General features: G+C 34.8%; 1 protein-coding gene across 16 annotated transcripts in view; it reads left to right on the top strand.

The window, feature by feature from the left end:
* Positions 1–20,640, top strand: part of LOC137233868 (uncharacterized) — a 36,784-nt gene extending 16,144 nt beyond the window's left edge. For 12 of the 16 annotated variants that reach the window (XM_067757351.1, XM_067757352.1, XM_067757350.1 and 9 more), the window contains 3 exons: positions 5,202–8,876; positions 8,967–9,114; positions 17,523–20,640. In XM_067757351.1, coding sequence (XP_067613452.1) covers positions 5,202–8,876; positions 8,967–9,114; positions 17,523–17,610 — 3,911 coding nt within the window. In that variant the 3' untranslated portion in view covers positions 17,611–20,640. Of the gene's footprint in view, positions 1–4,761; positions 4,933–5,201; positions 8,877–8,966; positions 9,115–9,228; positions 9,259–9,332; positions 9,421–13,942; positions 14,765–17,522 lie in introns of those variants that run through there. The other 4 variants (XR_010947582.1, XR_010947580.1, XR_010947581.1 and 1 more) reach the window with 4 other exon arrangements.
* The last annotated feature ends 3,552 nt before the right edge of the window (positions 20,641–24,192 follow it).

Genomic DNA, 24,192 nt, shown 5'->3' with positions numbered 1-24,192 from the left:
ATGAGTTCGAAGTCGCAATCCTATGGATTCTGTGCTGGCATATGGTATAAGGGCCAGGATGCGTGGTAGCGACTGGTGGTCGGGATTGCTACTATTCGCACGTCGGGAATTGTAGCTCTTACAAACAGCCAAAAAACTGAAGGCGCCCTTTGGCGCGATCAACAATAAGCTCGCATTGATCCTAATCGTTAAAACGGTGCCACGAGAGTCATGACTATTAGTATATAATTTATAGCTACCGTAAGTCGCCTTTGTGCGTGACCAGCATGTAACCACAAATGATTTAAAGAAAGCGTGCCGACGACGGATATTAGAGTTAGCCCAGAACATATCCTTCGGTGAAACTGCGCTAAAAAAGTGTGACCATTTAAAGTATTTCTCGCTCTCTGCGCAAGGAGCTACTCCCGAAATTTTGTGAACGATCCACGAGATTTTGACGCAAAACCCGCGGATCTTTCAGAAACGTCGATTTCCTTAAATACACATAAAACAAAACCTTTCCCAATATTATTTTTTTAAATTTTCGCCTCCCAGATTTTCATCCACAAGTAAATGATATTGTTCCAGATCGTCAAACATACCATTGACGTCAGCAGTATGTTTCCATATTCATTAGTTGTGGACAATGTGATAATTTGAAGTCCAGCGATTCAATTCAGAGGTTTACGCCGATCACTTTGTCGGCGCCGGTATATAATAGAGCCTACGCCGCCGCCGCCGATTAAGTGACCGGCGTAAACCTCTAGAACCGACCACTGTGCGCTGGCTACTAATTGTTAGAAAAATCTAAACCATCTATATATATATATATGTATATATATAGCTTCCCATAAGTGACCTTCTTTCTTACGGAATTGAAGTCATCTTCAGAGCAATGTTGCATCTTATGTTCAGTGGCTGCTCAAATGCTGGAAAATGTGTCATCACAAGCATTGAGGTTAAATCACGATGTTGTGTTTCAAAATCTCATAATCTATGACTAAACAAACTTAAAAACAAAATTATTGTAGCTGAAGCGGTCGAATCGATTCACATTTTGAAGAAAGGCCAATATAACTCTTTGTGGTTAAGCGCATATGGAGAAAAATGTTAAAAACAAATAACAAATATTGCAAGGCTAAAATTCGAAATTTGTATAACAAATCAACAACCGTTCAAAACATTGAATTATTAATTTGAGTAATAATAGTTTGGCTTTCAACAACGGTTAATTAAAATTTATAAATATAGTTGGGTACTTTAGTATACGTAATTACCTCTACTTGGCATTCCATTCGATCGCCAATTGAAGATACGCAAAGATCGCTAAATATGTACACAGTTGAAAACGTAAGTAGATGGCGCACACTATTGTTCTGCGTTTTTATACTCAGCGTGCTTTGCACACAGAGTATATTAACTTTGATTGGATAATGGTTGGTTGTACAGGTATAAAGGAATTGATATAGACATAGACTTCTATATATCAAAATCATCAATATCGAAAAAAAAATTGATTGAGCCACGTCCGTCCGTCCGCCCGTCCGTTAGCACGATAACTTGAGTAAATATTGAGATATCTTCACCAAATTTGGTTTACGAACTTATCTGGACCGAGAATAGATTGGTATTGAAAATGAGCGAAATCGGATGATGACCACGCCCACTTTTATATAAAAGATTTTTAAAAGGGTCGTGGACGAATAAAATAAGCTATATCTTTGCAAAAAAGAGCTTTATATCAATGGTATTTCATTTCCCAAGTGGATTTATAACAATAAATAGGAAAAAATTCCAATTTTAAAAAATGGGCGTGGCACCGCCCCTTTTATGACTAAGCAATTTTCTATGTTTCGGGAGCTATAACTCGAAGAAAAATTAACGGATCGTAATAAAATTGGGTACACAAATTTTCCCTATAGCAGGAAATATTTCTAGTAAAAATGGACGGGATCGGTTAAAGACCACCGCAACTTAGACATAAAACAAGTTTAAAAGGGCCGTAGACTAGAATAATAAGCTATAATTAAGCAAAAAATTGTTTTGAATCAATGATATTTCACTTATCAAGTTTTATTAAGTATTAAGAGGAAATGGGGAGACATTTTTCTTTTAAACGGGCGGTGCCACGTGTTATGTAGAAAAGTAATTTATCTTAAATGAAATGTACAATTGAAGCTCACGCTGAGTATATAATGTTCGGTTACACCCGAAATTAGATACCTTTACTTGTTAATGTTTATATTTATAAAAATACCACTACAAGTTATAAACAGGGAAGTGATGGTGCGTGGGCTTTTGTTGAATTGTTTTCAATATGCGTTTTTATAGAAATTGCTAGTTTGTATATGTTTATACATACTTAGTAAAAGTTGAGCATGAAAATGTTATCTGTGGTTGTTTTTGTGCTATTATTAGTAAAGAAAAAAAAATTGAATTAAAAAAAGTTATAGTGAAACGCAGAATTTATACGGTAAATACCGCACTTGCCTTTTACTTTCTTTGCTGAACTGAATTTGTGTGGCAGCGCTTGCGTAGCCAAAGTTCAATAAAAAAGTCATATGCAAAATGTGAGTTTCGTTTGAACTCTGGCCTAAACTTACCGCATATGTGGATGCACGTTATGATTGCGAAGTTGACTGGTTGGCTATTGAAAGTAGGGTAAATTTGAGTGAGTTTACAGTGGAACAAGATAATAATAAAAAATTCAAAATTATAATTACGCCGTACGTACGACACTCGTCTTGGTATTGGTGTATTGAAGTGATTGATCCATAAACAAAAAAGTAATTTTATCGTACATCGAAGATAAGTTTCAGACCATAAATTTTGGCTTTCGAAGTTCGAAATTGGGCACTTCCATAGCATGTTCTGCCTTATTTTCGTGTTTGAATTGTGGAAAATTTATTTTCTTCAAGCTTATGTAAATTGGTGTTTTAAAGGGTCCATTGGCAGATCGAAAAAATTAAAAGAGATAAATTAGATAGCTACACAAAAAAAGTTGACGGACCTGTTAATGCGCCACTTGTGCTCCCATGCCAACTGATTGGCTGAAGCCGCATCTAATATGGGAATTTGCTCAGCAAGACCCAGTTTGTCACAATTGTCAAAAATCATAGCCCAATCGAGTTTTTTCCGAATTTTTTGAAATTTCAAGATTAACTTTGGTAATAGTCTAGTTGAGGGGTCGACTGCTAATACGCGTCCAAAAATATCGAGAAAGGTGTCAAACGACGTGTATTGATCTCGGTATTAATAATCCGAAGGCGGAAAATAAAAATTTTTACTCGTTTAAAAGATATTAACGAAAAATCCGCGGGTCCCTCCGAAACCGGGGGTGGGATCCATAGTATTTTTGCGCAGAACACCTCTCTGCATTGGAGGCCTTCGGCCGCGCTTGTAAAAGATTACCCTGGGTGGGTCCAGCACCAGTTTGGAGACCAAAACTATATCCGCGCAAAACACTTATGTTCACAATTTTTTTGTGGGTACAACAACATTACAACAACCACATGAAAATCTCCAACTTCAACTGCAAATATCTCCAGACATAGATAAAATTTTCATTTTCCGCCTTCGGAAATTTGTGTGGCAGTGCTTCCGTAGCCAAAGTTCAATAGAAAAGTCATATGCAAAATGTGAGTTTCGTTTGAACTCTGGCCTAAACTTACCGCATATGTCGATGCACGTTATGATTGCGAAGTTGACTGGTTGGTTATTGAAAGTAGCGTAAATTTGAGTGAGTTTACAGTGGAACAAGATAATAATAAAAAATTCAAAATTATAATTACGCCGTACGTACGACACTCGTCTTGGTATTGGTGTATTGAAGTGATTGATCCATAAACAAAAAAGTAATTTTATCGTACATCGAAGATAAGTTTCAGACCATAAATTTTGGCTTTCGAAGTTCGAAATTGGGCACATCCATAGGGTGTTCTGCCTTATTTTCCTGTTTGAATTGTGTAAAATTTATTTGCTTCAAGCTTATGTAAATTGGTGTTTTAAAGGGTCCATTGGCAGATCGAAAAAATTAAACGAGATAAATTAGATAGCTACACAAAAAAAGTTGACGGACCTGTTAATGCGCCACTTGTGCTCCCATGCCTACTGATTGGCTGAAGCCGCATCTAATATGGGAATTTGCTCAGCAAGACCCAGTTTGTCACAGTTGTCAAAAATCATAGTCCAATCGAGTTTTTTCCGAATTTTTTGAAATTTCAAGATTAACTTTGGTAATAGTCTAGTTGAGGGGTCGACTGCTAATACGCGTCCAAAAATATCGAGAAAGGTGTCAAACGACGTGTATTGATCTCGGTATTAATAATCCGAAGGCGGAAAATAAAAATTTTTACTCGTTCAAAAGATATTAACGAAAAATCCGCGGGTCCCTCCGAAACCGGGGGTGGGATCCATAGTATTTTTGCGCAGAACACCTCTCTGCATTGGAGGCCTTCGGCCGCGCTTGTAAAAGATTACCCTGGGTGGGTTCAGCACCAGTTTGGAGACCAAAACTATATCCGCGCAAAACACTTATGTTCACAATTTTTTTGTGGGTACAACAACATTACAACAACCACATGAAAATCTCCAACTTCAACTGCAAATATCTCCAGACATAGATAAAATTTTCATTTTCCGCCTTCGGAATATTGTTGTCTAGATTAATACGCGTCTTTTGACACCTCTCGATATTTTTGGTAGCGTATTAGCAGTCGACCCTCAACCAGTATTTTACCTTAACTTTTTATAAACCAATCAACGTAAGAAAGGAGGACAGCATAATGTAACTTTCCCCTACTATTTCGCTCCAACGCTATTTAGGATTGTTCAAATGTCAACTATACCAATGTTGAACCACTGTGTCATAAACGCAACCATAATTTGCCAACAAGCTACAACAACAATGTAGAGTTTATGTACATACGAAAGTACGCAATCGACGCTTAAAAGGTAAGAAAAGCAATCGCTGAATCGTTGGAACAATTTTTTACATTTGCGATGCTTTGTCTATTCCTCCAACCTGTCGCCGCGTTTTCTTGAACACTGCCTCACCACTCTGAGCTGCACAAATCGCAATCTTTGCTCACATTTTTAACTTGCTTTTTTCGTTTTATTTTTTCGTTTTCACTTAAAACCTGTACTATGCGCTTAGTATAATTGTAGTTTTCTCAATTCCTAATTGCAATTTTTTTCCATTGTTTTTTTTTTTCTTTTTGCAGATATGTTAAGCAAAAGCGAACGCCTAGAAAGCAGCAGCTTCAATATCAATCATTCAACTGTCGATTTAGACAAAAGCAAACTCTTAGCGGACGGCAACGGCAGTGACAGTGGTTGCGTTGCACCGTCAACTATGTCCGACATTAATACAGCGATCGCCGGTGGGCTGGATAATAGCGTATCATTTTCGCATGATGATGACGATTCATCTGCTTCAAATGCAACTAATACGAATACAACAGCAACAACGAACAAGCAATCGTATGCTTTTACAATAGATAATTTCAATGATAATGGCTGTGATCCGGAAGCAGCTAAAGCGCGTTACAAAAGTATGATGGAACGCTTTCAAAGTCGTCATCGTCGTGGCGCTTCCATGTCAAAGTTGGAAGCTAGAGCTGATGCTGCCAATAAAGAAATCACAATGACTACTTCAGTATCTGCAACACCACTTAGCGCCGCCACAACACGACATGGTGCACGCAGCAGTGGGGGAACTGCCGATAATTCATTCGATAATGGCGCCGCTGGTGATGCTCCAAAAGTGAAACTGCGTGCACGCGACCGCAGTACATCGCGCGTGCGTGATGCCAGCAAACGTCATAGCTGGTCACCACGTTCCAGCACGCAAGAGGCGCAGTTGCAAGGGTACGGTCAGCATGCGACTGTGCAAACGCCTGCAGTAACACGCGGCGCACACACGAACACAAATTCCAGCGAACGTGCAAGCTCAGGGCATAAAGCGCAACTACCTCCTACGCGCAAAAATGTGAGCAAACAGAAGCCACCGCCGTTGCAGCTGCCCAAAGGTTCCGCCAATTTGCTAGCAAGTCGTACACAATTCACGCCACGCTCCACAGCTATGCAACTAGCGCTGCAGAAGGTGGATTTTCTATGCGCGCAACCACCGCTCTCCGAACTGAAGAATTATAATTTAGAAGCGGATAATATAAGTGAGACGGGCACATATACGCTCGATGGTGATAATTATACAGAGGAACAAAAAGATCTCATGAATATCGATAAAAGTGCAAAGCAAGCATTGAAAGCAGCGCAACAACGTCCGAAAAATTTACATCTCAGTGTGAGCGCGACTGATATAGAGCCACAATTAAGTAATACTAAAATTCCAGTACATGTGATTAACCGCTCTAATGTTCTCGAAATAAAGTACTACCACGACACAGAAGTCGGTCAGACACCACAATCACCGCGCGCTTATACAGAACGTGACCTAATATTGAGTTCGCATGAATCAGCGGGTGCATATTTGGAAAAAATAAAATCGCGCGTGTTACGCAACGCCTCAGCGACAAAGTCTGCAGCACCAATAGTAAGTGCAGTTGAGCCGAAGACACCTACGGAAGATGATGGCGATTTAGGTTGTTTTACCAGCGTTACGACCAGTGGTGTACTGGCAAAACAGAGTACGCTTGATCCGCGTCCACGCTTAACGCGGAAATCTGGACTATCCACTTCGCAAATAGATTCGTCAGAGTATGTCAGCAACGAGATGAAATTGAAAGCAAATACAGCTAGCGCATATGCAGGCGGCGGCTTCACTGACCATCAAAAGGCTGAGTATCGTTTAAATTTATTTACTAATCAAAAGGATAACACGCAGGCGAAATTTGCAGCCACACGCAGCTACATTGAATCACCGCCAGATACGCCTTCACATCAGAAATTATCCGATGCAGCGGTGTTGAAGACGGCACAAACGAAAAACGATTGGATACAAGAGTGGGCACGTAACGCGCGTGCGCGCAGCCTCGCTTCAGAAACGTCTAAGACACATCTACATTCGGACGCATCACAAACGGCGTTAATGACGCGCAGCTACACATGCGCCTCTGATACAGCTGCTGGTGATTCGCTCACCGATGATAGTATTTACAATAGCAAACAGTGTGTCAATGCTGCAAAATTGAATCGCAGTCTTGCCGAACGTTACCGCTTGACGGGTGAATGTGATTATTCCAGTGATCCGACGTTATCGAGCGGCGCGTACAGCAGCAGCGGTCAGACGGCCGAGGGCATTTGTAAGCCACCAAAAAGTCCTTCAAAAATACCCTCGCCGCTGCATTCTATTGGGCGCGCGCGCAGTGCAAGTCGTACGCGTGCGCCGCTACAGAATGTGTTGATGCAAGGCAGCGTTGAGGACGAAGATTCGGATATATATTTGCAAAAAACTGCAGCTGCTATTAGTAATTTACAGCAATCGCTGTCACGCAAAAATTCGTTGAAATCACCACCACATACACATTCTTCAGCGTCGCCGCGTGCGCACTCCGCACGTTCACATGCCCATTCCTCGGCGTTGTATTCGCCGCCAGATGACTGCGGTAGTCCACAACACGGCTTAGGCTCACCCAACAGCGGTAGCGCTTACTATCATTCACCGCTGCATCGGCGCATCGCTGCGAACGATCCATATGGCCGCAATGCACAGAATTTGCAGCTGATGACAAGCAGCTTCAATGAGCAGCAATTGAAGTTGCTTACCAGTGGCGAATATTTGTCGCGGCAAATGCGTGCGCGCAAAAATTCCTTTGATGGCAATATTAGCAATTCACCAGCTCGTCGTGCAGCCGCAGTGGCAGCGGCAAATGCGCAAGCACAAGCGCAAGCTGGGCAAAGCGGTCAGGAGTCGCCATTACGTCGATCCAGCTCATTCTCGGCGAAAATAGCGACTACGCAGCGTGCAGCACGTCCACAATATTCAAACGTCTATACACCACCAGCGGCGCGTCACAATTATACGCTAGTTGGCGGCGGTGGCGATGGGCAGTCCGCAGCGGCACGTGGTTCTGGCAACACAAGCATCATTAAAAAATCGGCCAGCAGTAACAATTTCCGGCAAGCGACTGGTGATTACGATGAAAATTTCCAATATTACATCAATGACGAAGATGATATTGGTGAAGAGTATTATTCAAGCGGTGCTGAGGAAGTCGACGAAGAGGAGAACGACAATGCGAACTACTATCAGCATGATGATGATGACCGGCAAGCAGATATTGAAAATGCGCCTGCTGTACCGTTAACAAATACGCGTCTCAACAAGGCGTTACTCATGCGTATCGAACGTAGTAAGCAACGTGTCAGCGGCAGTTCCGGTTCAACCAAACCGTCCTCAGCGCCTGTAACGAGATTAAAACACCAACAGACTGGTTCATGTGGTGTAATGGCTTGCCCTAACACGCCTGAATTACCACGACGTGGCATACGCAGTGCACCACGCTCGGGCGGCACCACAACGGCACGGCAATCAGTGCCGCGTGACACTAGTCTCAGTCGCTTAGCATCGCAGGTACCCAATTCCTTGGCTTCGGCAAAGAAACAATTACTGAAAACTGCCGCCGCAGTGCCATTGACAACAAAGCTGACAAATCAACGTGTTCAGCCCAAGTATTTGGACATTTCAAAGTATAAACCAGTGCAGGGTAATAATTTTCTGCGCAAGAACGAATCAAAAAGTACATTGAAAACTTCAGCATTGGTTGGCGATGTAATGAAACGCAGTCCAAGTAGTTCATCGATGGGGCTGAGTCGTACAGATCCGACACGCACCAGCAATCGTAGTGTACGCTCGGTGGCCTCATGCATGACCACAAGTGGCACTACGCTTAGCGGTGGTGGTAGAGCCTCATCAGCGGTGCGTAGAGACCAGTCGGGTGAGTGCAATTACGCTTTACTGCATATGCAATATGTTTGAAACGTGGGTGGAATTTTCTGTATTCAATTAAATTTAAATAAATTTATAGCCACTAAACAAAAAGAAGCAGAAATGGCTATGTGGAAGCGACGCTCCACGTACGATCCAATGAAGGCAGCAGCAGAAGATCGACGTAGAAAAGAGGAAGCCAAACGTTTGGCGCTTGCCAAGAATATGGACGAAATGCCATGCGAGAGGTAAGGCAGTTATATAAGTGCTTTCTTTTATTGCTTTTATTTTAATTACATGTCTGTATGAGTGAAAGGTATTGATTCTTAAATGTATTACATACTTATATACACACACTCAAGGTTTAGTGTACTTAAGGCAAGGCTGTTAAGGTAATTTTTATAAATTTTACATTTTTTTCAATTGTAAATTTTTTTATTAAACAAAGTGTATTAATACTTGGCAGTTATTATAGGTAAAAGCAATTTTCATATATGCAAACATACTTACATACTTGAAATACATTCGGAATGTTACTTGTGTACATCAATCAGGTAGATAATAGTATATTTCAAAAAAAAATCTCAAAAGCACTAATGAAAAAGTAGAACAATATTCATCACGGGAAAATTTTATAAAAAATTGAGTAAAATTAGTCTTTGTAGAAATAAATAAAAATGATAATAGTAATAAACACATACTTAGAATCAATGCACAGGAATTAAAACAATAACCAATAACGGTACGATATGATCAGTTAGAAATCTCTATGCATTATTCGGTATTAAAAATAAATTGACCCAATAAATTGTACTTGGAAAATCGTTGCAGAAATTTTAAAATATCTACCGAAATTTAAAGCATCTTGAGATTTCTATATTAGTTACCGAAATCTCTAACACATGCGTAATAACCCTAAATGAGTTAAATTTTGAATTCAAAAAAAAAAAAAAAACAGAAAATTCAACGCAAAATCGTATCGGAAATTTTGGTATCTTATCAACATAATTTTCTACATAGAAAAATAAAAATTCAATAACCTATGAACAGAATAAACAACTTTCCAAAAATTAGAAGCAAAAATGTCTATATATCAAATATGCGTCTTTTTAGTTCAATAGTAAAAAATCTAAATTAAGAAAATTTTTGCTGTTTCGGTTTTACATTTTGTTGTTTTTAATGAGTAGTGATGTCTTTTGTATATCTTTATTAGATGTACTAAAATAAGCACTAGAATACCATACAAATTCCCGCAAAATTGCACATTACCGAAAAAAAAGATATTCATAAGCTTTAAATACATATGTATACGAATGTGTAAGAATTATGTATTAGTATTTAATAATTATTAATAAAAATAATTTATAATTTGTATGATTTTCCACGTATTTTGTCCAACAAAATGTTAATCTAGCTTAGACCAGGTGAATGGTAAAAAAATCATTGAAAATTCATGTTGGGTTGCAGTTTTAACAACAACATAGGCAGGCGGTTATTTCTTATATTCAATACTTGAATTAAAAACTTTAAAGATAAATAAACAAGTGAAACAAAAAATAAAAAACAAAAAATTTTAAAAAGATAATAAAAAGAAAACGTTTTAAAACAACAAAAAAGATTTTGAACAAAAATATAAAAAAATTATAAAACAAATTATAAAACAAGTTATAAAAAAAGAATACAAAAACTAAAAAAATGAAGAAAAAATTTAAAAAAACAAAGAAAAAAAAAACAAAAAAGAATTAATAAAAAAAATTCATCTGAAACAGCAATAAAGAATTAAAAAAAATAAATTAAAAATAAGTAAATAATTTTAGAAACCCGAAAAACATTAAAAGAGAAATAAACTTTTCTATACAACTTTTATATGTTATTTTATGTAATGAACAGTAAGACATAAAAGAAACATAAAGATAATTAAAAGTAATAAAAAACAAGTAAGGAAGGCTAAGTTCGGGTGTAACCGAACATTACATACTCAGTTGAGAGCTATGGAGACAAAATAAGGAAAATCACCATGTAGGAAATTGAACCTAGGGTAACCCTGGAATTTGGTTGTATGACATGTGTATCAAATGGAAGGTATTAAAGAGTATTTTAAGAGAGAGTAGGCCATAGTTCTATGGATGGACGCCATTTAGGGATATCGCCATAAAGGTGGACCAGGGCTGACTCTAGAATTTGTTTGTACGATATGGGTATCAAATGAAAGGTGGTAATGAGTATTTTAAAAGGGAATGGGCTTTAGTTCTATAGGTGAACGCCTTTTCGAGAAATCGCATAAAGGTGGACCAGGGGTGACTCTAGAATATGTTTGTACGATATGGGTATCAAATGAAAGCTGTTAATGAGTATTTTGAAAAGGAGTGATCCTTAGTTCCATAGGTGGACGACGTTTCGAGATATCGCCATAAAGGTGGACCAAGGGTGACTCTAGAATGTTTGTACGATATGCGTATCAAACGAAAGGTCTTACTGAACATTTTAAGAGGGAGTGGGCATGAGGTCTATAGGTGGACGCCTTTTCGAGATATCGTCATTAGGGTGGGCCAGGGGTGACTCTAGAATGTGTTTGTACGATATGGGTATCAAACGAAAGGTGTTACTGAACATTTTAAGAGGGAGTGGGCATTAGGTCTATAGGTGGACGCCTTTTCGAGATATCGCCATTAGGGTGGGCCAGGGGTGACTCTAGAATGTTTGTACGATATGGGTATCAAACGAAAGGTGTTACTGAGCATTTTAAGAGGGAGTGGACATTAGGTCTATAGGTGGACGCCTTTTCGAGATATCGCCATTAGGGTGGGCCAGGGGTGACTCTAGAATGTTTGTACGATATGGGTATCAAACGAAAGGTGTTACTGAGCATTTTAAGAGGGAGTGGGCATTAGGTCTATAGGTGGACGCCTTTTCGAGATATCGCCATTAGGGTGGGCCAGGGGTGACTCTAGAATGTGTTTGTACGATATGGATATCAAATTAAAGGTATTAATGAGGGTTTTAAAAGCGAGTGGCCCTTAGATGTATATGTGAAGGCGTTCTCGCGATATCGACCAAAATGTGGACCAGGTGATCCAGAAAATCATCTGTCGGGTACTGCTAATTTATTTATATATGCAATACCACTAACAGTATTCCTGCCAAGATTCCAAGGGCTGTTGATTTGGGCTTGTACAACTTTTTCATTTTCTTCTACTTAATATGGTAGGTGTCACACCCATTTTACAAAGTTTTTTCCAAAGTTATATTTTGCGTCAATAAACCAATCCAGTTACCATGTTTCATCCCTTTTTTCGTATTTGGTATAGAATTATGGCATTTTTTTCATTTTTGTAATTTTCGATATCGATAAAGTGGGCGTGGTTATGGTCGGATTTCGGCCATTTTTTATACCAAGATAAAGTGAGTTCGGATAAGTACGTGGGCTAAGTTTAGTAAAGATATATCGGTTTTTGCTCAAGTTATTGTGTTAACGGCCGAGCGGGAGGACAGACGGTGGACTGTGTATAAAAACTGGGCGTGGCTTCCACCGATTTCGCCCATTTTCACAGAGAACAGTTACCGTCATAGAATCTATGCCCCTACCAAATTTTAGAAGGATTGGTAAATTTTTGTTCGACTTATGACATTAAAAGTATTCTAGACAAACTAAATGAAAATTTTCTTTCATTTTTGTATTTTGTTGCATCATATCATTACTGGAGTTGAATTTTGACTTAATTTACCTATATACAGTAAAGATTTAAAATTTTTTGTTAAAATTTGAATTAAAAAATTTTTTTTTTTAAAGTGGGCGTGTTCTTCATCCAATTTTGCTAATTTTTATTTAGCACATATATAGTAATAGTAGTAACGTTCCTGCCAAATTTCATCATGATATCTTCAACGACTGCCAAATTACAGCTTGCAAAACTTTTAAATTACCTTCTTGTAAAAGTGGGCGGTGCCTTTGGCAATGAATTATCGCATTTTATCGGTTTTTCGAAATTTTCGATATCGAAAAAGTGGGCGTGGTTATAGTCCGATATCGTTCATTTTAAATAGCGATCTGAGATGAGTGCCCAGGAATCTACATACCAAATTTCATCAAGATACCTCAAAATTTACTCAAGTTATCGTGTTAACGGACAGACGGACGGACGGACGGACGGACATGGCTCAATCAAATTTTTTTTCGATACTGATGATTTTGATATATGGAAGTCTATATCTATCTCGATTCCTTTATACCTGTACAACCAACCGTTATCCAATCAAAGTTAATATACTCTGTGAGCTCTGCTCAACTGAGTATAATTAAGAAGTAAAAAAGTACATAAAAACAGGCATATTTAAATTAAAAATCAAAAAAATTTTATAATAAGTATTAAATAAAATAAAAAAGAAAATATTTGAAAACTCAAAAAGACAAAAAAAAATAAAATAAATAAGAAACAACAAATAGTTCAATTTTGAAAAAAATCAAAAAAAAAAAAAAAAAAAAATAGGCAAAAGAAAATATGGAAAATATGTTATGCTGAAACAAAAACACCGAAAGAATGTTATAAACAAAAAAACATAGATCTAAAATAGGTAAATGTATAAAGAAAAACAAAGAAAAAATAAAAAGAGAAAAAACTAAAAAAAAAAATATAAAAAATTAAAGTAAAAATTCAAATAAACATAAGCGAAGAAACTATTAACTAAGCAAAAAAAAAAAAAATAAAATAAAGCAAAAACCGTCTGCTATGTTCTAAATTCCATTTGCTCCATGCATCTCAATATAAATGTATATCTATAAATATCAACTTAGTTAAAATAACTTTATTATATAATATTTTTATTACATAACGCTTTTCGTCTATATTTCTACAACTATTTTGCTTTCATTTACTTATTTACTTAAATTTTGATTGTTTTTTTTTTCTAATTTATTACTACACCAACCACGAAAATGAACACAAATCAATAATACAAAACCAAAAATGCATAATTTCCAAACAAAAAATCAACAACCAACTGCACATTTACTCACCATATGAACTTTCAAAAACACAACCATATAAATTCGTATAAACAAACAACTCAACACTATAGACCGTCTAGATCTGCTTATCGTCGTGGGCAATTTTGACCGGAAGGGTTGCTTATAACTGATTTTTAAGCACAACCTGGATTACGAACTACAAACTACAATATTTGTTATTCCTATTGAAATTGTCACAGCAAATTCCATCCACCATTTCAACACTAGCATCAAGAGCTAATTACAAATATGTAAAATTAAAAGTCACCTGCTTCTTGCAACTGAATGGCGTCAAACTTACACAAAAAAAAAAAAAAAAAACAAAAAACAATAAAATAAAATCACTTAGCGTAATTATGACTACTAGCCCATTCATACATATTGATTGGCCAATTAGCAAATGTGAATTGAAGCAGTCAACGACTGATTGTGAGACGCTAAATGCAAGGAGTTGAGTGTGTCTACAATATACCTACAAACTTACATACTAATGAAAATGTGAAATAAAAAGTAAAAAACGAAAATAGCAAGCGCCAGCGATGTGCGAGGAGTAAAAAGCATTGGAAAAGCTATTCTAATACAAAACGAAAATTTTAAATGCAAATGAGCAAAAGTAAACAAACGATTCGATACGAAAAAAAGAAAGATAAACGCCAGCATTGCAAATTTAAAACTATGAAAGCAAAGCGAAACGAGCGCGTACAAGTGATTTTGAAAACGAAGAACGGTAATGATGACAGAGAAAGAAAGTAAAAAAACGAGCATTACATACTTTTAGGCGTTGTATATCACATACGTACTTGCCAATCAAACTGTTATAACATCAACATCAACAAGTGCAATTCAAATATATATACAACAGTACCATAAATTATGAATGCAACGGAAACTGAGTTAGTTTACTTACTACATTCTACTTGTTGTTGCTCTTGTTCAATTTGTGGAATGTATTTTCTATATATATATATAAATATGTGTTGCTTGGGAAATAATCTGCACTACTTGCTAATGGTGCCAATTTGTGCCATCAACATCAACGCCAAGCATCAGCATCATTTTCAACGCGTTTACTGTTGGCTGTTATTGTTTTTGTTATTGCTGCATTTTAGTATTGTCATTTGCATTAATTGACGCTCGTACATTTTTTGCATATTTTTTCGAAACAACAATAGTTCAAATTACACACTCCAATTCATTCAAACAAAAGGTTGTTGTTTGTTGCTACGTTTTGTGCTGTGATTGCGCGTACCTCATTCACTTCGTACTTATTTGCTGTAGTTAGTACATTCATAATTAATTTCATTATTTTTAACATTTTGTAATTTGTCTTGTTGCAGTTTGTGGCGAAAAATTTTGTGATTTTATAAAAATTTATACTAAAATTGATTAAATTTGCCTGTGGGAATTGCGCTTCTAGATTCACTGACAAAATCAAAACTTTCTCTTCAGTAGAATCACCTACATACATACGTACTACATAACAATAACGTTCACACCTGACTAACACACACATACATATTTTAATTTTTACTTTCACTTCACTTTTTTTCATACATCTGCTACGAAGTGAAAAGAAATTTTTATATCCATTGCATACATTTAGGGACTATGATTTCGCGTATACCAATTGTTGCGATAAAAGATAAAAATATAAACTGAAAAAGAAACCATTAAATTTTAAAATTTATTTTAATATTTCAAAAACTAATAATACAACCTCCGTGACGTGTATGCATTGGGTATACAAATAATAACATATAAACGAATAGTTTAGCTATCGCTCTAACTCACGAAACCCATACATGCATATGTATATACATACCAACTACACTGTACAACACTCGGCTGGGTGTTGCACCAAACCATTCTCTTCTGAAGAGATTGATTCATCAGCAATTTTCCCGTTTATTGAAGTTTGCCTCCAAAATATCGATATTGGCTTCTAAGTTCTGAAATTGGATTCACCTTAATATATATTTTTTATTTATTGTGTGTTTTCAAAATAAAAAAGTAAAAATGTAGGCGCGGTCTGCTCTATTTCTTGTTTAAATTGTATATTGTTTTTTATTTTTACAAGGGGTGAAAAAGCATATCTGGAAAAAATTAAAATTACAGAGATAAATACAGAGCTACACAAAAAAAGTTGGCGGTTCGCTTTCAGTTTAGCCCCAACCTCAAAAAAAAAAGAAACAAATAAAGGTATCTTAAGTTCGGGTGTAACAGAAGATTATATACTCAGCGTGAGCTTCAATTGTACATTTCATTTCAGATAAATTACTTTTCTACATAACACGTGGCACCGCCCGTTTAAAAAAAATGTCTCCCCATTTCCTCTTACAGTAAAACTTGATAAGTGAAATATCATTGATTCAAAACTATGTTTTGCTAAGTTATAGCTTATTATTCTAGTCTACGACCATTTCAAACTTGTTTTATATTTAAGTTGCCGTGGTCTTTAACCGATCCCGTCCATTTTTACTAGAAATATTTTCTACTATAGGGAAAACTTGTGTACCCAATTTTATTACGATCCGTTAATTTTTATTCGAGTTATGGCTCCCGAAACATAGAAGATTGCTTAGTCATAAACGGGGCGGTGCCACGCCAATTTTTTTAAATTTGAAGTTTTTCCTATTTATTGTTATAAATCCACTTGGGGAATGAAATACCATTGATATTCAGCTCTTTTTTGCAAAGATATAGCTTATTTTATTCTTCCACGAGCATTTTAAAAATCTTTTATATAAGAGAGGGCATGGTCCTTAACCGATTTCTTAATTTTTCTTCAAAGCATTCCTTGTAGTACGGGCAACCTCTCTGCCGAATTTTGTTACGATAGGTTATAAGATTTTTGATTAATGATTAATAATATTTGTAAAATTGATTTTATCACAAGTGGGCGGTGCCACGCCCATTTTAAAATTTTTTATCAAGAGTCTCAATATCAGTCCACACGTCAAATTCAACATTATAGGTGTATTATTTACTAAATAATTAGGTTTTTTGTGTGTTTCGAAAATGTTATATACATAAAAAGTGGGCGTGGTTATCATCCGATTTCGCTAATTTTCAATACCAATCTATTCTGGGTCCAATAAGCTCGTGTACCAAATTTGGTGAAGACATCTCAATATTTACTCAAGTTATCGTATTAACGGACAGACGTACGGACGGACGGACGGACATGGCTCAATCAAATTGTTTTCGACACTGATGATTTTGATATATGGAGGTATATATCTATCTCGATTCCTTTATACCTGTACAACCAACCGTTATCCAATCAAAGTTAATATACTCTGTGTGCAAAGCACGCTGAGTATAAAAAAAGTTTCGTCCATTTTTAAACTTCGAAAGCAAATCTTTATGTTTTGGCGGCTAACTTCGAAAAAGGGGGAAATTCCTTTTTTGCTTATGGATCAAACTTTACAGTTGATTGATTTAAAGTTGGTTTTGTCCGAAACCCAGAAAAAAGTCATGTAGTTTATTGTTAATGTACACATTTTATTTTTATTTTGAATTGTAATTTAATGCATTTATCTATGATTTATTATGACAGCATTTGTTTCCAATATATACTCTTTAACATCATTAAAAAATGCAGCCAATTTAAACATTTTACTAATAAAAGTTTATGATTGTTTTCTATAGCGCAACACGTACGCCACCTCCACCTTACAAACAACAACTATCGCTGGACGAGCAATGGACCGAATATGGCGAAGATGATTGCGTCTAAGAACAACAAATTTGCGCAAAAACAATATTGTAATTAAATTGGAGAAAATGAAAGGAAAATGCAGCAACTGAAAATAAACTGACAGCTAGCTAGCAGCGCATTTTTGAAAAGCGTTGAAAAGTGATAAATAGGATCTACTAACAATTAGAAAAAAAAAACTATTAATAAATATTGTTTAACAAAAAATGAACAAAAATTATAGAGAAAATATGTTTGTGCTTATAATACTTATAAATAGTATAGATGATAGTTATGCGAATTGAGATTGTTAAATGTACGGAATGTGAAGAGATATATTAAGTTTGTTTGGCTTAAATGTAAGCAACAGATACTGGTTGCTGTGTTGGTATACTGCGATATATTGAGATAATGAATTGATAATTTAAAAACGAAAAAAAAAAAATATATATTGACTGCATGCAGTTAGCATAACACTATACTTACATATAAACTGTAATAATGATGAATAATTATATATTTAATATTAAATATTACTACAACAAAACTCGTTTGTGAATTATATATGCATGATTGTGTGACACACAAATGAATAATACAAATTCTAATTAACAAAAGCAAAAATGAAAGAATTGAACTTAAATCGTGTTTCGCGCAAATAATTTTCTCCTAAATTCATAGAAAATGCATGAGAAAAAATTTACGCAATTACTCAACAAAATTTTTGGTTTTGTACTATATTATGCAGCTCTTAATTATATATTAACGTATATGCATAACTGTTGTTGTAGGTATAAAAGTTTGTTTACTATGAATGTGTGTAGGCTTAAGTAGTGATTATGTTTAAATTATACAAAAGTGAATGTAGTCATTGGTACATACCCAAATAAGGTTTGTAGCCCTTCTCTAACTTAATACGAAAGTTAATTCCGTATCAATTTTACTTTCCAAATTTTGTTGCCCTACTTTGTAAATCTATTCGAAAGCTGATTTTATTCGAAATTAGTACACGGCAGAAAGTTATAAAATCACGCTGTAAAAAAGTCGACTTTTCTAGTATTATAAGGGCTCCATGCAGTGCGACCTTTATTTAGATCTATTGTGCTTACCTTTCTAGTATAAATTTTGTATAGTTTTACGGCTTGAATATTAGTAAAAATGCTTGATTACAGTTCATCTGTAGTACCAAATATGCCAACTCGGAATGTATTTACGAATTGTTTTACTTACCTGTACAACTTCCCAGTCGGGCATTATTTTTTAACTTGATTTGGATATAAATTGGTTCACTATCGGCATGCTTATATATTCTTACTGTTTTCGTAATTAAAATCCAATTTTAATATGTTAAAACTACAAATAAAACTCGATAGCTCTAAACGTTCAAATCGAGTTACAGAATAGAGTTCTGATATAATCTGCTCCTTCAAATGCGAAAATGGGGCTACAAAAGTAAAAATTGAATTAAATCAGAGTTATCTTAGAATCGAGCTACATTGCCGCAACTTCTGCTGAAAAAATTGTTTAGTACTAAACTCTTTCTCTTTAAAGTTTTCTACTGCATTCAAGTCTTGAACTAAACAAATTTTCATCAGGATTGCCGACTATTAAGCCAAGTAGTTGCATCATCCGATGTGTAAAAGCTTAATAAACTCCTATATAATAAATAGATATGCTATAAAATTCATCACACACATGGCGCTTTAATAATTTTTTATAAATTGTTGCTTTAGTTACAAATACTGAAATTAAGTTAATAAGAATAGTCATATTTCCATTGCTTGCATACATAATACTTGTGGAAGTAGAACGAATGGTTATACAAAATATTGGCATGAAAACATCACAGAAACATTATCAGGGCTGTCATGGAGTCCAAGTCGGTTTTGCATTTTGTCGGATTTACAAACCAATATTGATTTAAATTGGTGTCATAAAACCGTATTGGTTTTGCTTTTTCGAATGTAAATAAAAGCGATGTTCGAATCAGCTGTTTTGCTGTGTTATCGGTGTACCGGCAATTTTGGTGTTAATTTTTTTGGCAAAATTTTATAAAATAATTGTTTTGTGCATCTAAATAGAAATAAACAAATTTATTGACATCAAAATGGCAACAGCAGTTATAGCATTTATGTTATTGGAAGAAGAAAGTTGTTGGGTCAAAAGGAAAATTTTGAAAGATCGCAGCAATCCATTTGAGTTGCCAGAGACAGCGTAATTAAAAATATTTCGTAATGTGGGTTTCTAGATATTTATAGTGTATTTTCAGTTACATTGCATACTATCGCATAAAAATTGAGACTTTCCGAATGGTATTGGACACCATTGAAGGACGCTTAACTCGCTCGAAAGTTCTGCTGGTTCTGCAACTAGCAGTTTCGTTACGATTTTTAGCTGAAGGATCCTATCAAAAATGAGTTGGCAAGGATTCTAGCATGAGTGTAGGTAGAAGCACGGTGTCAACGATTTTAGATGATGTGCTTCGGGAAGCCCTTCGCAATATCAAAATACTGTGATGTATTGAATTTTTATGCTTTCCCCTATTAAAAATGAAAAAATATGTAAATTTACATTTATTTTGATAAAATAAAACTTTATTTATTTACATTTTTAGAAAATATTCAACTGCAAGAGAAAAACAACTATGAAAAAATGAAATCCAACAGCATTTAACTGATTGGTTTGTTTCCGATAGCAAAATCAATATTATCGGATTCTGTGACACCTAAAACCGACACTAATTCCAATTCGAACATTAAACCGATAACATTGGATTTCATGACATCAAAGTAATTTTTTTGTCGTTTTTAAATCCGATTCCGACAACAATTGGATTCCATGACAGCCCTGTATAGCCCGCTAATCCTTTATAAATGTAATGCAATGCAGTAGAAGTTAAACAAAATCCTTAAGAATTTGAAAACTGTGTCAAAAGAAAATTCACATCAAATGCATGTTAAAATGTTATATAAAATACATACATAAATATGTATAACTTAAAAAATATGAAAACCTATATATACTACCGAACAAAGAAAATTTAATAATAAAGTTATAAAAAATAAAATGTCAGATCATTCGTTTTGTCGGGAAAACCTTTGTATACACTAATCAGGGTTGTAAAACAATTCTTGTTTCTCGTATCCTTCGTTGGTTGTTTTATTCAGACTTCCCTACTAAAGTTTTAGAATTCACAAGCAAAATTTTTCAACTTTCTTTGATCTCGATATTTACCAAAGTCTACACCAAGATTTCTACTTCAGGTGAAAGTATGAGCTGAAACAATTTCAGCTTTAATAACGTTATGAAGGTGAGTCAAGGGCTCTTAGACTATTAGATTAAGTTGGGTTCAGAGGTTGAACCTTTTTTGTAAATTGTGAATGTTCTTACATCTATATTAAGCCAATTACTTTCTCATATTACATTAAATAAAAACGAGGTTTCAGGCCCCCTAACTCCAACAGATTATCGATCAAACTTGCGCCTAGAGCAAGTAGCTTTCTTTGTAGTCCTGAATAACTGTGGAAAAAGTATTGAATCGACACATCTTCCTCCACGTGCTGACAGCTGAATAGTAATATTTTTGGTATATGTCGTCGGTATAGTAAGGCAATATTCTTTAATAACGCCCGTAACGACACTTACAAATTTGTTTATTTTGAGCTGGCAGCTCGATCGTTTCCTATGGGACCTTGGAACTCATTCCGGTTGGCTCATAGTAAGTTTGTTGCATTTTCAGCGTATTTTTCTTTGTTTATCATAAGATAGCGCAATGACGAACAGTTATGGTTATGGTTGGGCCCTTACCGCAAAAAACGGAACCATGTCAGTGGTGATTGAGCGTTTTTTGAAGTAAGGGCTACACCGCGACCCGATAGGTCTATTCTCTTTGTGGATTCGGCTTTTTTTGTATCGGTGTAAAACTTACAGCTTTTATTTCTTTCTAATATCTGCCTCTTTATCTCTGATAATACTTGCCAAAAGGCAGACTACACCTTTGTCACGTTTAGCTCAGAAAGTTACAATTGAAGTTTAGAATTTCCAGTTCAAATGAACTTCAATTGTAACTTTCTGAACTTCAATTGCAACTTTCTGCACTAAAACTAAAAAAGGTGTAGACCTCCTACATTTATACATCTTTTATTTTTTTTTTTTGTATCAATTTAAAAAAAAAAAAAAATATGAAGGGTACAATTTCTTTCCTTGCGGCTTCGTTTACTGTTTTGCTTATGAAACGGATGTCTTAAGAAAAATTAGTTTGGTAGAATAACCGGCCAATATGCCCATCTGTGAACTAGGCCCACAGCTCCCTTCGCATCATTTCCCCAAATATTCTGTTACTTTTAATTTTTCAATATAAACGAATTTTATTTGAAATACATAAACATACATAGATCAGTAACACTGTACACTAACCGCCAAATTCATAAAAAATAAAAATGTTAATTAAGTTTAAAAAAATCACTTCTATATGAATTTCGAATTATCAGAGCTTTATAAACTTTTTAATTTGCAATGAATTTGTATGAACAAATATAGATATTTTTAAAAGCAGCTTTACAAACAAAACAGCATAGATGAACTATTAAGAAAATGAATATATGACCTTGGCAAAGCGTTGATATGTGGCATGCAACCCACAACAATTCCTGCCGCACAAGAAACTCGTCCGGCCATCAAAAACTTGGACATTTATCTCTTTTGCTGCTGACTGTAATTGCGTCGCTCACCGCCCCATTTGCTGCCACATATGGAACAAATTTGTATTACTTTTTAAATAAATGTTTACAGTTAATTAATAATTAAAACTGATTGCAAAAGATGTTGATTAACTGCCGACTAATTGAGTGAAAAGTATAAATTATTACAAGCCGCTAAAAGGTCCAGGTCATGTAATTCAGTGTTTATGTTTTAAAAATCTAGTCTTATAATTTAATAAACTGAATTTTTTTAATTGAATATTTTTTTGAGTTTTTTTTACTACAAGCGCATCTAAATGAGTTTTATATAAAATAGTTATAAATACATAGACGGAATGCATTGAAACAGTAAAAAATTTTTGTAAATGAATTATGAGTGTGTTTTTAGGAAAAATTCTATAAAGCAGAATATATTAAATATTTAATACCAATTAGCTGTTTTATCAACAAAATAACTATCTATATATAATCAGTATGTATACATAAACTGTAAAATGCCAAATAAACTATTGAAATATGTACTACTGTGCAGTAAAACAATACATAAAATAAATAAATAAAATGCTTAATAAAATAGTGTTACTAAAATTTTAGGAAAAAATGCAAGAACGTCAAACCAATTATTGTTTTAAAATTTTTAATGTTTCTTCTTCGGCATTTATAAATATTCCAAAAAAAATGCAGGGGATAGGAACTGCAATCAATGGCGCCTTACTGCAAAAAGGAGAAAACAAACGTCCACATTTAACTCTTATTTTCGAACTTATAAAATAAAAGTCCGGTTTTTACTTTTATTTGTAGACTTTTTTGAAAAAAGTTCGAAAAATAAAAATTATGCATGATTCGTCATGAAAATGCTGTGGCTATCCCCTGAATTCCATAAACTTTTTTTACAAAAAAACAAAAAAAAAAAAACAAAATAAAAAAATAATTATTAAAATTAGTCCCTGATTTCAGTAAATTTTGGCCGACTGGGCATTTTCCTAAGTTACAGCTTGGAAATAAAAAAGAAAATTTGAATTTTCTCTTGATCTGCATAAAATATATGTATATAAATGGAAAATTCAAGATCATAAAAAAAGCAGTTGCTGTACTGGCAAATAATTAGGGTAATACTTTAACTCTAGAATCCATGGAAAATGTACCAACGTTTTTTAGGCTAAATTTAACACAAACAGAGAACACACCATTTATACAATGACCTTTATTCCGATTCTACTATGCAGTTAGCGCTGAAAATGAAATACAAAATTTATAGTTTCTGCACTGAAAAATTTTATGAAACTTATATAAATTTTATTTTTCAACATTATATTCAAATATACATAAGGGCGATTCCCTCCGTCTAGGAAGTGTAGTAAACGTAAAAAATATTCCATATTTTCTAGACTCAATATACAGCATTCGGAGAATGCACCACTTTCACAGGTAATATGCTTTCGATCTGATGCTGCATTTAGCGCCAAAAACTAAGTACAAAATATACATTTTATGCATTAAAAAATTTACAAATCGCGTGCAAAAAATTGTTGTTTTCTTTTTAATTAACAACACTTTTGTCGGATTTATAAATTTTCTTTTCACACACATGAGCAGGGCTGTTAAAATTTTTTTTATATTGAAGTGCAAAATTATATGTGCACTGAAACTTTAAATCTAAAAAAATTACTTTAAATGTTTAAAGAAATTTGATGTCCCCTTAATGAATAAATTTTGAATTAAAATTTTTTTCAGTGCTACAATATTTTTGAAAAAAAATTTTAGTGTCAATTTGTATGTGTAAATTTGAATATCATACCGAAGTGCCTTGACTTTATATGGAAGTGCGTTTTCTTTGCACTTTCATATGAAATTCAGGCACTTTCACATTTATCAAATATGTGAGGGATACGCCTGGGGGTGCTATGAAAATTTTTTTATTCAA

The sequence above is a fragment of the Eurosta solidaginis genome, chromosome 5 (genome assembly GCF_040869045.1).
Source record: "Eurosta solidaginis isolate ZX-2024a chromosome 5, ASM4086904v1, whole genome shotgun sequence".
NCBI classification, from domain to species: Eukaryota; Metazoa; Arthropoda; class Insecta; order Diptera; family Tephritidae; genus Eurosta; species Eurosta solidaginis.
The sequence above is the reverse complement of the archived record's forward strand: the minus strand, read 5'-3'. Positions and strand labels throughout refer to the sequence as shown.